The 17,511-nt window shown below is 41.3% G+C and overlaps 1 protein-coding gene across 4 annotated transcripts in view; it reads left to right on the top strand.

Moving 5' to 3' along the window:
- The window catches only part of LOC144768424 (protein-glutamine gamma-glutamyltransferase 6-like), a 483,154-nt gene extending 466,489 nt beyond the window's left edge, over nucleotides 1-16,665 (top strand). For all 4 annotated transcript variants that reach the window (XM_078652069.1, XM_078652067.1, XM_078652068.1 and 1 more), the window contains exons 12-13: nucleotides 7,124-7,257; nucleotides 13,761-16,665. In XM_078652069.1, coding sequence (XP_078508195.1) covers nucleotides 7,124-7,257; nucleotides 13,761-13,911 — 285 coding nt within the window. In that variant the 3' untranslated portion in view covers nucleotides 13,912-16,665. The remainder of the gene's footprint in view (nucleotides 1-7,123; nucleotides 7,258-13,760) is intronic.
- Nucleotides 16,666-17,511: the final 846 nt, after the last annotated feature.

The raw sequence follows: 17,511 nt of genomic DNA, 5'->3' as shown, positions 1-17,511 counted from the left end.
AGTGGGCGGGGGGGTCTCCTTTGTGGTTCTGGCTGTGAAGATCTGGAATCAGATGCTGCTCCTAGTCAGATCCATGAGGGATGAGGTGATTTTTAAGAAATCTCTCAAAAACCTATCTATTTAAACTTTAATTCCAAAGTCCTTCTCTGATCTCAACGTCAGCTCTCTCATGCCCAGCACCAGGATACTCTTAGAGTATCCAAGCCAGGAAAACCTCTGGCTCGACAAGGATCTCACTTTCCAAATCCAAGCCAGGAAAACCGCTGGTGTCTGTTTTGGCCTGCTTCACACTACATGGAAAATCCTCCCCCTTTTACCACCTCACTCCAAGAGACTCCTCATTCAGGACCTCATCTTATTCTGACTGGACTACGGCAACGCCCTTTCCTTAGGCGCACCAGAATCTGTCATAAAGAAACTCCAACTCGTCAAGAATTCGGCAGCCAGACTGCTCACTGGGACAAAAATTCGGTCTTCAGCCAAACCCGCCCTAAACTCCCTCCACTGGCTCCCTATCTGGGAGAGAATCAAATTCAAGTCCCTCTGCATAACGCACAAAGTCCTTCAGGGCAGGGGCCCCCATCTTAAGAGCCTTGATCACCCCCTACAAAGCCAACAGAGAGCTAAGATCTGACCACCACTTCCTCACAAATGCTCACAGAATTAGGAAGGCTCGAACAGGAGGACGTCTTTTCTCCTACAATGCCGCAAAGCTCTGGAACTGTCCCCCCCTCAACATTCGCAAACAAGCCAACCTACTGAAATTCCGTAAACTCCTGAAAACTTGCCTTTTCCCCTAGGTCACCCCTGCTCCTTAACCAGTCCACAACTCAGCGCTGGGATGCCCCCGGGAAGCCTTGCACTTTACAAATCCAATTCCATTCCATTCCATTCTACTGTGCACTATATAAAAACCAACCAATCATTCATAAATATAAACAGGCTTGTATGACCATGTGTGTCCCTTACTGGACCACTTCCATGAAACTGGTAAGGATTAAAGAAGTCACAACTAGCCAGTCAACCGTTGCACACAGCTACTGCCACAGTCACTTGCCAGACATCTAATCACAGTGGAAACTGTCAGTTATTTGCACTGCTACATATACGTGCCAATATTTTAAGCACCCCAGATACAGTTTTGCTGTTGGTTAGTTTTGAAGTGAATGCCGCAGCATAACGATAATTAACATGGCTTTAAAAGGAAAGTTAAAAAAACAATTCACTTTTATTTTGCTGAAGCCACCGTTCTCGCAGCCTGATGCAGCAGGTGTTTATGCTTTGGAAATCAGGCTTATGGGAGTTTAAACGTGCCTGTAGTAAGATTTTAGACATCTGGGCTTCTTGAAGATCGAAGCATCAAATTTGGGATTCTTTGATCTGGAAGTTTAAGGAGCTATTGTCCTTCATATCTAGAGTGGTCGGTTTGAAACTGTAGATGTACATGTGTTGAAACTCTGGCCATCCTGGATCTTAGGTCTAAAATAAATTCCCTCTGGGAACCCACAATAGCATACCAAACTATTCATCCACCACGTTCAACCATAAATCTCCTAGAGAGTATAACAGTAGCCAAAAAGCCTAATATAGGAATGTTTATTTGTTAAATCAATACAGTTATTAAAAATTGGTTATTTTTCTCCATGTGATGCCCTAAGTGTAATGGGTGCCTACAGACAAAGGTCCCGGGGCTGGTTATGCTGTACACATAGTGCACCTAATTGATGAGAACCAAAAAGGCAGTCTGTGGCTGTGTGTGTTCCGTTCACAGTGAAATTGGTATTGCTTTAATTTTTCAGTGAGGTCCATTAAGTGTGACAGTGTCATGACTCAATGTCATAGCAAAACCACTCCACTAGATTCCTGGAAAACCAGTGAATTGTTCCCATTCATAAAAAGGGACCTGAGGATAACCTCCAGAATTATAGGCTGCTTTCATTATTAGACGCCACAGCAAAACTCATGGGGTGCTTACTATTAAATAGGTTGGAAGAGTGGGCAGCCAAAATAAATATTCTCATGCAAACACAGTATGGCTTTCAGTCCAGTAGAGGCACCATAGACCAGTGCCTCAATCTATCATGAATTACTGGAAAATATACTAGAGCAAAGTCCAGCCAGATTTTTGGGCATTTATGGAATTAAGCCATGCGTTTGATTGTGTTATTTATTCAAAGCTTCAGGAATTAATGGAGCTGTTAGGGGTGGACTCAACAATAATTTGCTTCAGCCGACAAATGTGCTACACGGCCACTGCTCGTGTTAGATATGGGAAAGAGGGAGAGTTGACATGCACATTTAATATAGAAAGAGGAGTTAGGCAGGACTGTGTCCTTGCCCCTTTCTTATTTTCTGTATACACCAATGGAGATGAAGCAGCTCTTCTTGGAGTAACCCCAGGCATTCCTAAATTTGACCCCACTCCCTTACCTATTTGAGCATACGCCGATGAAGCTGTTTTAATCGCAAGAACAGGGCTGGCCCTTCAACAGTTAATAACAGCCTATGTCACATTCATGTCTTCTCTGGGCTTGAAGCTAAACTAATCAAAGTCCTTTGTCCTTGTTACAGGGACTCCCTCTGCAAAAAAATCCCTGAATTTCATAATAGGCCCACAGAAACTGGAGATTATAGATCCATTCCCATATGTAGTGGTTCATTTCGACAAAAAACGGTCATGGGTACCTGTGATGAATAGCAGGGCGATAGTAATAGAGGGGGGTATGGCAGCAATCTGAACCTTTGCAAAAAGATTAGGGTCTAAACCATTATTGTCAATAAGGAAAATACACCAAGCGAAGATAGTAACAGCAGCAACTTTCGGAGCAGGGGTATGGGGAATGGCTACGGCAACCCAACTCCAATCCTTGGAGGACAGATTTCATAAGAAGCTGTATGCCATCCCTATTTCATATTCAAATTTCAATTACCATCATGAACTAGAAATCCTGTACCTGATCGACAACATTAAGTTTGTCTCGGTACTCTTCTGGCACTTGATCTGGTGCAGGGACACAGTGAACCTGACTAAAGTTATGATTAAAAATTGTATAAACCTAGACAATACTTGTAAAATTTCCTGCCTTTTGTATGTTAGATCATTACTGATGACACTAGGATTGGAAAAATATTTTGTTAACCCGAACTTGTGCAACACAATAACAAAGGGAAAATGGAGGTCTATGCTCTTAGAAAAATTGATATATGAGCGCCAAAGTGTAAATTATTCTAAGGTCACTGTCCTGGAATGTCATCTAGGGGGGGGTTCTGATATTTAGACCATATAAGAAACTCGCAGCTCAGATTTTTTTTGCTTAGATTCCGGTTTAACCTAATCCCTCTCATGCTGGGTTTTCCTATGACGAGATTTAGACATACTGATTTGGTACCTTGCCCCTGTGACTGTGCCTTAGAGCAGTCTGACCTTCATAAACTCTTTTTTGTAGGTTTTATAAAAATGAACGTACCAGATTTGTATGCCCAATTTTAAAGAAAATGAATTTTACTCAATGTTGCCCGGCATTGTAGTTTTTAAAGAAACTCTCGGATCCATTTGTATGCTTTTCAGTAGCTACTTTTTATTGGCATGTCTAAGGAGAAGGAAAACTGTTTTGCACATGCCTTATGAATATTGAGGAATTGGCTACCTTGTTTTATTAATCCAATTTTAATACGGCTATCTGTAATTAGTTTTTATTAAATGAACTTTCAGACTTACTCGTCTTTTTAACATGTTTGGCGTTAAGAATTAAATTAGGAATTATGTCCAAACTTATTCGATTATAAATGTTTTTATTGCTTTGTACTTTTATGATCTTTATTTTTAAATGGATCGAATAAAGTTTCTTTGAATTTGAGTATGATGTCACGGCTAAGAGTTCTAATCGATTTGTTGCCACATTTAGAACTAGAGTGGTGAGGCATGGACTGCTGAGTCCCATTTTTAGGTCGAACCAGGGCAGCGCGTGCGCCACGAGGCATGCTGTATTGAGGTATACCATAGAAGCTTCCGCCATCTTTTCAATTGCCTCCTATTACTATCCTTTCAAAATCTTTGCTTTCCATTTGTGAATAGGCTTAGTAATCCCTCCTTGGTTCCGCCTTGTCTGCATTTGTATCCTCCCATAACGACTGGACTTTATACTTGTGTTGTTACACATTCTGTCCCTCCTTGGTTCCGCCTTGTCTGCATTTGTATCCTCCCATAACGACTGTACTTTTTACTTGTGTTGTTACACATTCTGCTTTATAAGTTGGTGAGTACTCATTTTTTGGGGGGGGGGTAGTTGCCTCTCCCTCCCCCTTTATTGCTTCACCTAATCTCCCCAGTGCTGTCCCCACACCACCACCTCCCATCCGCCCTGCTTTATCATTCCTCATTTTGTTTCCGTTACATCCTCCTTTATTTACATTAATTTACTATAAACAACAAAACGTAATTCAGTAGCTAACCATTTGTTTTCAAAAGACAATTTCTGTGATTATTTTTGCGAAATGTTCCTAAATAAATATTGTGCCTCGGTTTTACATACTTAATGCATATTTTTAGCTTGGCACCCGTTTAATGGAAGAGGTGTGGCGCAGCGGCCAGGGTGCCTGACTCCAGACCACAGGTTTCACGGTTCGATCCCCAGCTTCGGCGGCAGGTCAGCCTAGCACCATGTGCCTCTGGGAAATAGCTTGCTTAATCACGAAGAGACTACAGACCCTACCACTACCTACAAGGTGCAAAGAGACTGCAGCACCTTCCACAACCCACGCAGTGCAGAGACTGTAGCCCCTACCACTACCCACAGACACAAAGAGGCTGCAGCCACCACCACTACCCCTACAGACACAAATAGACTTCAGCCCCTACCGTTACACACGAATACGGTTCCTCAATGTGGCTCACTCAGACAACCAACAAAGACATTCTAAGCCCAGAGACAGCCTAAGCATAGGGGCTAGACTGTAACCCTTTCACCTAGCACTTGCCAATGTTCAGGGGCCTGGTGTTCTTTGGTGACATTAACAGGATATTGTGGAAATATGGTAGGACAGTTGTGCACTGCCCAAGAAGATACAATCTTACTATCATGTAGGATGGCAGAGTCAGGGCTGGTGGCAGCGCTGGCGCTATGTGCAGTCAGGGTAGAATGATCCATGCAGCAACTTTGGTCAGGTCTTTTCTGTTCCATTTATGCATCTTTTGCACTAATTCTTCGTCTTCTGCATTGCGGTTTATAACACAAATGAAGAAGACACCACCCAAGGAAGATCTAGGCAGAGTTGCTCATATTTGGTTGGACAAAATATAACCATTCAAATATGAACAAAGAAATTGCTCCCTAATAGATCGCTGTTCATACAGGGAAAATGAGGGAAGTCATGAAAGTCATGAAATAAACAAATGAATAAACTATACTTGCAAAGTGGAAACAGTGACCCCCACAGAGGTAATCAATCGCTAACCAAAAGTAAGGCCTTTCATCGTCCCTTTTAGTTCCTCCTACTCAGTGCTTTAACCCCTTCCGTGCGGCCGCGATTCCCCCCGTGTGAGGCCGCCGAACGAACAGGGCGGGGTCGTGACGAACCCCAGCCGTCATCAGCACACGAGCACCGTGGAGCGTGACGGCTGGGGTTTGTCACCAGCATGGAAGGGGTTAAATGGGAAAAAATAAGTGCAGGTACTCATTAAAATTAGCGAGAGTTGTGGCAAGTGGGCGGGGCTAAGGGCAAGACATGATGTACATAATGACTTCTATACCAGTTGCAGCGCATATTAAAACACTGAAATGTGTTTAAGTAAACAAAACAGGTTAACGCATTACACAAAATGCAAGCCAAACAGGATGATATATTAACATGTCCTTGTATACAAATATATACGTTAACAAGAAATACAGCAGAATTTCAATTTTACACACATTTGTGTAAAAATGCCATTTCTAAGCTCCGATTTCAGAACTGAACAAATATCTGGTGTTTTTAATCTGAAAAAGTGTCGACCCTAACTTCACCTGTCACCTCACTTTTGTGCATTCCCCTCTCCCTCCATCTATGCTAATCTCGTTTTTCCCCAAACCTGACCCACTGCTCATCTCGTTTTCCCTGCTCATCTCGTTTTTCCCCAAACCTGACCCACTGCTCATCTCGTTTTCCCCACAACAAGACCCCCTACCAGTTGTCACAGGAGCTCGTTCCTGGGGTGCTGCAGCATTCCATTCCCCTTCATTGCTCCTTGGGCAGGGCTACCTTCGCACCCATGGATCCCTCGCTGTGATGTAAATGCAGCCATTAGTGCTGGAGGGGCACACAAAGGGAAGCAGCTCCTGCGCTGAAGAAAATGAAAATGAAAAGAAAACCGGCTTTGGGGAAGGTGTAGGATTGTGCTGCACTGCCGCTCGCTTTAGTAAGGACAGTGCAATACCCTAAATAGGACTGGATTACTGAGCACAGTCCCAGCCCAGGCCCTTTCATGCAGGAGGGGGCTGGGGATGGGTGGAGGAGGGGAAGGGGTTAAAGCACTTGCACCTGAATGGTCATTGAACGCCTAATTAACAGTGCAGGGTCTGCCTAGACCCTGCACTGTTAATCACAGCGTGATCCAAGTACGCTCAAACCCCTGCAGTGTGGGGAAATTCAAAGGGGCGCCTCTGGACTTTAGTAGCATCCCTTCAAAAGTCTACTTTAGAGGAAGCTCAGTGCAATTGTGAGATCCGAAAGCAGAGCGGCATCTGTCCTGGATTGGAGGAGATACCGAACTCGAGCGTGCCGTACCATCAATCAGGGTACCGGTAGACTTCCTGACTACAGAAAAGAGCCGGTACTAGCCGGTAGAAAATTTAGAAGTGCCGGTACTCAGTACAAGTGAGTACAGGCCCATTTAAAGCACTGCTCCTACTTAGTATTCTTACTGACAGTACCACTTTCCCAGGGTACAGAGGCTCTAACAAGTTTAAATAAGTTTAAAAAGCTGATCCATTGGGCAACTGTTGAAAATGTGAATCATATCCTGTTTCCTGATTTCTTTGTTTTAAGGTTTCTATACTCTGCTTGCTTTATGAATAACCCTTTTGATCACATAAAAGAAAACTGATACATGATCTAAGAACATGAAAGTACTAATTCTCCCTAAAAGGTACATGGCAAAGCTGTGGTGAATGAACCAGTTCAGGTGGAGGTCACCTTGACCAATCCTCTTCCAGTGTCGGTGGCAGATGGACTACTTCTGGTGGAAGGAAGCGGCCTGGTTAACGGACAACTGAAGAAACCGTGAGTAAAACTTATTTTTCTGCTATGGGACCTTAGATAGGGTTGCTTGGGTGTGGACTATTGTTTTTATGAAAAAGGGAGATTGTGAATAAAATACATTGTACAGTGTACTCTTTCGCTGTGCTTATTCTAAGTAGTCACACAGCCAAAGTCAGAATTAAATTATTATCAATAAATCAATTATTGTATTTTAGTACTGATGGTAGGGGACAGATAAACAGAATTACAGTTTGCTTGTCAAAAGGTCTTATCAAGTGAGTCTTGGCGAACCCCCGGTTTTAAGAATTGAGCTGTTTGGACTCTAATGAGCTACTTACATATTTGCCAACCCTACTTTTTAAGCAGTCCTTTCACTTAGGGCAGAGACTATGAAGAGCCCTAACAGCCAATCAGCTGCATCTATAGTTAATAGGAGGCCTTGGTATCTGACATCTTTCATTCTTGAAGTCCGTTCAAGCATTGCTGGTGACCGAGTATGTGGGTCAGGCCTCAGATTGAATTGTGTGCGAGGCGAGTGGAAGTCTAATGCCAGGGGACTACTGAACAAGAAGTCTGTTGCTGCGACAACAGGGGCTGCCCAAAACAAAGGCTTTATACTCTGCCACTGTGGCAACTTCCTGGAACTGAATGCCTGCAGCTTGTCCCTGACCAAAGACCAGTTCCCCAGGCAGAAGGACTCTTTTGAGAGCCACGGCAAATCCAGACTTCCCTGGACTAGTGGCACTGCAGGTAAAAACAATATACCAGAACCAAAAAATCGCTGGCCTTCGGAGGGCTTTCTGAGGGATTGCTCAAAAGTAGAGGGTCCAGTGCATTGTGGGAAATGTAGTTCTGACCTCCAGGAAGTTACAGGCGGCTACCATTTTCCTCCGATGTCGAAATAACTTTCTGCTGATCTTACAGCTGCAAAGCCTTGTTGGCGGGCAATCCGGCACCCACCACCTTTACTTGATGCTGCAACTCAAGGGCAAACCGTAACACCTTCATTTGACATCAGCAGTGGCTTTGTTGTTAACTTTTTGCACCAGTTGCCTCACCCGCACAGTGCAAGCAGTAAAACCAGCTCCCCCTGACCCTATGACCTTCATCCTCTCATCACCTATATGGGGATACCAGAAGGTGCTGGAATTTCATTCACTTAAAAGTTGACTACCTTGTTTACAAGGGGTAGGGCAGGGTGTTGTTAGGGTTTGGGAATGTCTCTTTCTTGCAAAAGAACATTTCACCTCAAATTTCCTTAAAAGTTCTCTGTGAGATATCCTCTTTCAAAGGCATCCGTCCCTAACAGCCTACATCATGCTACCGGGAAGCTGTAGTTAAGTGGAGTATTATGTGGTGTGGGGGTTAGTCCTCACCATGTAATTCTATCACAATACCCCAAAGATAATCCTTTGGATTCACACTCATAAATCCTTAGCTTAGTCCTGATAGATTGGCAAAGAGCAGTGAGGCTTTACTACAGAAACATATGTTAAGTATTTTTCAGAGTACCAACATGAACAATAATTAATTGACACAACTCGAGAGAAATCCAACACCAATTTATAACAATAGAGTGTATTTTTTATCTTAATTTAGACACCAATATGAACAAAATAGCTTACATATAACCGGAATTATAGATTTCAGAAGTAATAGCAAATCAATGCATAATACAACAGTAAAAAGTTAACATTGCGGTCAAAAGGGAAAACCACTAGTGACAATTGGTGACTTGCAGGTCAAGTTACTTTATACCCTTGCAGGGTAAAGGTGATGCAGGCCCCAGGACCAAGCCACGACAGTCCGTTCAATTTTACATGGTCCGTGGCGCCCAGATGCAGGGTTGTCCTGGCTGTCCGTGGCCATGGAAGAGCTACTTTTACCGCTGAAATGGTGCTGTGATGGGAAAATATAAAAAAAGGACAACTGAGTGGTTGCTAGTGTCGGTCGCAGGTCGGATGGAGTTCCATCTTACTGCAGGGTCGAATGAAGGGGTCAATTGCCAGACTGGTGACCAACAAGCCTTGGCAACGGTAAGTAGTGCAAAAAGTAACTTCGACATAGGGTGGTCTGGGGGGACGCATTAGCTGCTTGTACCTTTGTGGGAGGCAGGACTACAGTTCCCACAATGTCCTAGACCATCTGGATTTGGGCGCTCCCTCCGAGGGCCCACTGGCAAACAAATGTTTGGATCCTTAGCATTATTTTACCTTCTGTTTCCATGGGACTAGTACTACTAGTCCAGGGGAATCTGTGGGTGCTTCAGGCTTCCAAAGGAGTCCCTCTGCCAAGGAGTCCTGAGTTTCAGTTTTGCTTTAGTGCTGTGGGCAAATTCTTGTGTTGCCGACACAGGTCTCTTCTGCGTCCTTCCTTGATGTAAATTGTTCAGATATGAGGCTCTGACGTCAGGGAGACAGCTTAAATCCTGGATGTAGGGGAGTTGGGACATGGCAGCTAGTAGCCGAAGAGGCAGACCCAGCCCAGAAATCTGGATTCAACAGATATTTACCGTTGCCCATCCCCAAGTTAAGTATTCTGATTTGTTTTGATCCTATTCATATCTTTTTCTCGATCACACTTCTGAATTACAAAAAAAGTGCTTCCCTAACTGCTGATATATTTTGAAATATTTGTGCTTTTCATTTACAAGCTATTTAAATGTTGGGTTAGATTAAAAAAAACTGACATCCATCAGACATTCGTTTTACACTTCCTGTTTCCCAGCATGACTGTAAGGTAGTCCTCATGACATAATTCTCTAATTTAGCTATAAGAGAAAGAAAAAAACAATTTCGAGGATAAAACAAGCAGCAATTTGTAAGTAAAAATAATATGACATTTGCCCTCTGTCTTTGAACACACAGCAAATATGACAAGATAAAAACAAGATTAAAAGGCATCTTCATTGCTCATTCTCTTTTCGAAGGAACAGAACATCCATTATTTTCCAGCCGGAGCTCTCTTAATGGGCCAGTAGGCCCTAAAAATAGCTTGCATTGATAAAATCTAACTCGCCTTAGCGAGTGAGCAAGTAGATTTTTTGAGGCCTTCTAACATCTGGATGCCAAGGCAATGGAAACAAACAAAGATATGCAACTTATCGCTTCACAAGCACTTTAGAAAAACTATGACGTGGAAGCAGGTGTTTGAGTTTGTTCAACCTCCAATGTAAAACAGGTGCATGCACTGTAAGATTGCAACATTTATCTTTGTGTGTGAGTAATTACACTAATAAAGAATTAAATGGCACCTACTAATCTATTTTTTATTTAGTTCTTTTATAGCGGTACTTGTTACTGTGTGGGGTGTCAGAGTGCTTATGAAACCACAAAGTGGCGTGCCACCCTTCGATTTAACTATAACCCCAATTGGTTATTTAGCGAGACATAAAGGAGGAGCGTATTTACATCTCTGCTACCGCTACCTACTTTATTCCCAGTTACTTGACAATTCCAAGAATTGGTTGAGGATGGCTCACTCACGTAATGCGCAATGCTTCATCATTTGCCACATCGTCCCACCCTAGTAAGATGGTACTACCAGGGAGGATTTAACCTCAGGCTGGGGATCACCTGGGGAAGTTCTTAGATATTTATCTTTTCTGGATAATGCTATGATCTGGTTTGATGGTTAAAAAAAACCTTGGGATAAACCACAAATGTGTTCTTTATTAGGTGTTATTCCAGGTTTACTAAAAATGTACCAACAGGTAAGTACAGGAGGCATATACGGGTGTAATGACCTATATGCATCACTTCATGGAGATGCATATTTCTTGCTTAAAATTACACAAAGAGGCACAATAAATAATAGAATTATGAAAATCAGTGTACTGGAAATGTTACTTAAGACTATAAGGGGTGTAAGGGGTAGGGATTTCATATTGTCCATACATGTGTACATTATGTTAAGAGTGAACGTCAGGATAACAACAAAGTCAGGATATAATAGTAGTGCAGTGATTGGGTTGTCTGTACCAATAGGACTTGTATTCCCAGAGGAGTCCTTCTTTGCATTCTTAGAAAAGCAACAGATAGAGAGACAAAAAGAACAATAAGGATCTAATCCCATCGCATAGTTTGCTTGCAAGTCCATGATACTGGTAAATTGATCACTAAAAGGATTTGCAACTTCTGACTCAAAGTAACAAAATGATCTTAGTGTCAAAAGCAATAGCCCATTTACCTATCTACAAAAATACAAATCTGTGATCTGCATGTAGCACGGTCTTTGCTGCAGCAGGCACATTAATTCTCCATGCTACTTTGAGTCAAAACTGTGATTGGACAAAACCCAGAACTCTCCTACACCTGCATTAACCATCAGAGTTATCTTACTGCTATTATAATCCCCTCTAAATTGCTGGGAACACAAAGATCTCCACAGCAGGTGTCTTAACCCTGTAAGATATTTGTAATACTGCCTGTTTGTGACCAATTAGTTAAAGTAAGATAGATTTGCAGTCACATTTGTCCTTGTTGCCAAGTTCTTTGCAGCAACTGTTTATTTAAATAAGTTTATACGTTGATTTCCAGACTCTGCTTTTCGAGCTCTGCCCCTCGTGACCCCACCAATATCCTCTTCCACGACTTGACCAACATTTTAAGGCTCCCAAGAGCAATTGTTTTCCAATTCTTGCACAGGTGGTGACTAACGCACTGCAGAGATCAGAGGTATCTGAGGCCCTCTCTTCGAAAATAAATACTTTCTACCAACTCTAAAGGAAGAGCTCAATGCCTCTTTAACTCCATCACTGTACACCTTGCAATAAAGGTGGAGAGATTTTGGGGCATATTACCAAGCAGGGCGATAGGCAATTATCTCCGCTTTAGTAGCCGTTTTCGGCCGCTAAGCAGCGATAATTCTATCGCTCTATTAGCAAGCTGTCGCTAAAAGCAGTTAGCGACAGCTTTAGGCGATAGCGAGCGGTTTGGGGCCCGCTTTGCATGTCAGCGATATTTATCGCTAATGACATGCAAAATGGGCGTACCAAACCTGTTAGAGACTGAAAGCAGTCGCTAACGTCGCTATCGCCTATTAGCAAGGCAGGCGTAGCGATGGAAATATTCCCGCTATCGCCAAAAACTAACGCCTGCTCTGACCAGTTCCTAGCCATGTTATCCAATGGGAGGTGGATAAAATGTCTAAGAGCATTTTGTCGCTAATGCGTGAATATCGCTGTATTGTCAGCGATATTCACGCTATCGCCAGAAAATATATTGCTTTGGAGATAACGTTGCTAATAGCACGTTATCTCAGCGATAATTTCCGGCGATGCTTAGCGATAAGAAATTCGTTGCTAAGCCTAGTTAGCGATAAATATCGCTAATCGTTAGTAATATGCCCCTTCATTTCCTTAGATGTAGCCTTATGTTCCTTTTTTTCTGGGACCTACTAACAAAGATGCTATTGAAGTATCAGGCTAATGGTGTTGCCCTATTTAAGGGCAAGGAAGGAAGAACTTCCAGAAGCTTTTCAAATTAACTTACGCATTTGCATCAATCGTAAAGTGAGAGTGACATTAGTAATTCAAATTATTCAAAAACGAGACTTCATTGTTCAATGCACAAATCGCACTTCAACATAACATTCAGTGACTGGATTTTCTAGTTGTGGATACTTGTTTACTATAAGCCTGCTCAGATACATGCTTTGACATCACTTAGTGCCACTTTGAAACAAATAATTGAAGATGATTTTAGATTCTGGTACTCTATCCCTTTGTCAGTCTTAGGTCAGATGGACCTTTACAAATGGCCAACTTCCCCCAAGTCTATTCTTGTTCCAGACTGTTTTTTTTCATCTGAACCGGAATTCTAAGATGGACACCACAGGTTTTTCTCTGCAAAATTCTTGCCAACATGCATGGAAAATATATAACATTCAAAGATCAGACCAGCTGATCACTGAAACACACACCCAGTATTATCATTGTATCGTCTACTCTGAGTTGCGGAACACAGACTAGTATGGTAGTTCCACAGCCTGTAACTACTGAATTTGGGGCAACAGGATTTTTAAGGTTTGATCTTGTGGTACAAAAATATGAGCCCATGAAATTCTAACCCTGTCTCTGTCACATGGTGCTTGAACACTGTTTTCATTTATTATATTTTATTGTTGTACTCTGTTTAGCTTTTCTTCCTTCCCTTGTTCTTGCCACCTGAGCATCCCCTACCCATTCCAATATATTTCTTTCATAAAAATGTTATTGTGTATTTATGACAGCATCGCCCGGTGGGCTACATATATAACTTATCACATGTTTTATTAACAAAATAACAAATAACATCATAACCTAATGCATGATTCATTATATTCTGAGAAATGTTCCTATATGTTCAACTATTTTATCTGTCATACTCTGGATGTCTCTGATAGTAGTTCTTGTTCTCCGTCATTTACCATCTTGCTTCGTTTCCACTGACTTCAACTGTCTTTTTAACTCTTCTCTCAGATGTAAAATTAGTATCCAATTGTGAGTTAAATTACAGTGATTCCTGTACCCTCTTTTTTTCTAGGCTGCCGGCCCTGAAGCCCAGGGAGACCACCAGTATCGAGTTTGAGATCACCCCTTCTCGAAAAGGCAATCGAAAACTGCTATTAGTTTTCACTTCAAAAAGGTTTTCAGACATTAAGGGGTTCCAGGATGTTAAGGTGATAAATGCATAATAATTTACCTTTGCCAGGTGTCCCAATATGTGTAATGTAAGCATGTGGCTTATGCTCCCCCTGCAGCCTGAGTCTATTACATTTTATGTATTTTGCAGGTTTTTTTGTGCATGCTGTGAGAACAGATTTTTGTTGACTTCATAATATGAGATAGCTAAGGACTTATTCTTTCAGAGTAGAGAATGTGTTGATAATAGCTAATATTTCATGTTTATAATGTTGCTGTATTCTATTCGTGATTCCATTGTGAGGTGTGCTATTTCAGATTTCCCGTTAAAGGTGTGGAAGACCATTCACTGGGCTTATATAAGAACCTGGTGCATATGCACTTGTTGATCGATTCTTTTTCTTGTTTTCAACTGTTTTAAATGATTTTTTACCTGCAGAGTTTGTATGATTGTATATGTTTTTAGTATCTATTAAGTTTTTTTATTTTGTATGAGATATAGCTAGTTATGCAATAATAAAAATCAATTGCTTGTCATCCTAAAAAGAAAGTGTATTAAGATGTCTCTTATTTTTAAATTAAGCAGCCTACTTCACCTTAGAAATCAAAGAGAAGAGAAAGAAACGTATAGCCCAACTTCCTGAAAATATGATTTGGTTTTAAGACCATGAAATACAAACATTACAATTTATATATTGCATTATAATCCTCAATTGCTAAAAATAATTATGATATGGTTATGGAATCTAAGCATTAAATGGCATCCCTTTAGGAGGCAGTACCAAATAGAAAACATTTACTGTGCCAAACTACTGTGGTCAACTAAAAAATGTGAGTCCTTGAGTCAGATTCAAAAAGCAGTTTTAAAACAAGCATTCACAATGCCAACACCTCTGGCGTGCATTGTATTGATATCACATGCACCTAAAATAAAGGTATGCCTGTAATTCACCCAGCAGGCATAGGGTGGTGCCACTATTCCACCCAGGTAAAAATGTGAAGTTGAGAATGATTGTAAGAATTACTCCCCTAGGCCAGGTGTTTATCTCATTAGTGCTTATGCTAAGAAAGTTGGATATCCGCTATGGTATTTTTATCCTACCATTGAAATTGATTCTTTCTTTGCATGAAATCCACAAAAGTGCTTCTGGAAATCAGAAACAGTCATAGATTTTAAGGAGTACTCCTGGTCCTCTGATTTTTGTCAGGTGAATTTCCCCCCAAAAGGCCGATAATCGGCCTGCATTGGGTGTTAATGTTACTTGTACATTTACTCATGCTTCCTTGGTTGAAATGGTCATTCAATTTGTTGTAACTAACCTGTAGAATAACCTATAGTTTCTTGATGACTAAGGGTCTGAATTGTCTAGAAAAGTATGCAAAAAATATAAAACATAGGTTTTAATATTATAATAGACTGAGGGCCATATTATCAAGAAAGGGCAATACATTATCGCCGCTTTTATCAGCAGGAAACTGCCGCTAAAGCGTCGATAATGGGGTTGGTAATATGCCCTTGTTAATTTCCGATAGAAGCCCAGGTTATGGTGTTAACCTGGGCTTCTATGGGAATTCACAAGGGCATATTATCAAGCTCATTATCACAGCTTTAGCTGCAGTTTCCTGCCGATAAAAGCGGCAATATTGTATCGCCCTTTCTTGATAATATGGCCCTGAGTTATTCGCCTCACCCAAGTACCATTAATTAATCAATACATCTTTGCCTGATCTTTGTTAGGCTTGCCTTTTCCAAGCCCCATTCAAGTAATCTCGGAAAACACTTGTTACAATGTAAGGCAATGGCACATATCTTTAATCTTCTTTACTGAAAACAGTATGAAACCTTAAAGGTTTTTCTAAATGAAGCCTATGAATCTTTGTAGCAAATGATGTGTTAACTAACAATTTTTTTAAATATATAATTTATTTATGTTGCATTCTTGCGTAGCAATAATTACACTTTTACTTGAAATACCTGCAGCAGGAACTTACGCTTTCTGGATCACTGGTGAGATTTGCATCAGGATCTGATGCTACTACAAAGAATATAATGCAAACCAATATAGGTGTGCCCATTCAGTTGTTATATGCTTTGAATTTTTACTGAAAAATACATGTTCATTTTGCAGTGCTTGATTTTTAGACTATTCTTACAGTCCTTTAGACAATCAGTAGCAAATAAACAAATGTGGTATTTCATAATTTGTGGGAAAGTGCCAGTGCACGTTTTTGTGAACAGAATACATGTTTAGCAAATATTGAAATAGTTTGGCAGTCAAATCCTACTGCTTTCAGAGTGTGTAGCGCACAACAGCTTGAACTCTGTAAATCCAAAGTGTTTACGTCACCCTATCATTCTAAACAAGAGCCATTTTCTCTAGTTTCATATGTGTGCCTAGTGTTCTGTTCCAACTGTACATTACATTCTTAATGATAATCATGATATTGATGTGATTGTATCTTTCATAAATATCAACATGTTTTAATATTTTAAACAAACGTTTTACTTTTCAAAAAGTGTTTTTTTGTAATTGCCAGCATGAAGCTCTAACCTTTCTAAGACCAACATCTTTTGTCTGTTTCAAAACAAATGGGAGAGAGTTTTTAAAGAAAGATATACAAATGTTTTTGATATATATTACTCCTTGTTTTTTAATTGTTTGCACACACTGCATTTGAAGAGTAAAAACAAACACGAGGACAATATATTTATAAACAGTAAAAGCATTTCTGAATGCCTTGTCTTTTGGTACCGCATGTGCCTGCCTGAAATTATCATGAAAATAAATAAAGCAATTCTTGTCAAACTCCTGGGTCTGTACTATTTTAGGTGAATGTGTCCTTTGCTGTAATGTCTGTACTTTGGAAGGATCACATTTTTCTGTATGTTGCAATGTTTATGGATGCTTGATTCCGGTCTGGGAAAGACATGGCTTGGTAGTTCGGACTGGACTGTTCCCATGAGGCACAGGGTCAGAGCTGATTTGCATATAGCCAGTGTCTAACCCAGGGTGGTGTGGAGTGCAAAACAAAGAATGGATTTAGGCCCAGATCCTTGTACTGGGGTGAATGTATGACATTATTCTACATTCTGTCCATCAACTGTGTTTTTTGCAATTTTCACCCCGAGTGGGATGGGTATGCTCAGACGTGAGTCCCAGGCTCTCCACACCACTGGAGTCAAGCTATCCAGGCTGATGAAGGCTGATAGCCAGAAACCGGTCCTTCGATGCTTGATTCCGGTCTGGGAAAGACATGGCTTGGTAGATCGGACTGGACTGTTCCCATGAGGCACAGGGTCAGAGCTGATTTGCATATAGCCAGTGTCTAACCCAGGGTGGTGTGGAGTGCAAAAAAATGATGGATTTAGGCCCAGATCCTTGTACTGGGGTGAATGTATGACATTGTTCTACATTCTGTCCATCAACTGTTTTTTTTTGCAATTTTCACCCCGAGTGTGCTGGGTATGCTCAGACGTGAGTCCCAGGCTCTCCACACCACTGGAGTCAATCTATCCAGGCTGATGAAGGCTGATAGCCAGAAACCAGTCCTTGGATGCTTGATTCCGGTCTGGGAAAGACATGGCTTGGTAGTTCGGACTGGACTGTTCCCATGAGGCACAGGGTCAGAGCTGATTTGCATATAGCCAGTGT

Source organism: Lissotriton helveticus, chromosome 7, assembly GCF_964261635.1.
Source record: "Lissotriton helveticus chromosome 7, aLisHel1.1, whole genome shotgun sequence".
In the NCBI taxonomy this organism is placed as follows: Eukaryota; Metazoa; Chordata; class Amphibia; order Caudata; family Salamandridae; genus Lissotriton; species Lissotriton helveticus.
This window is presented reverse-complemented; position numbering and strand designations above follow the sequence as displayed.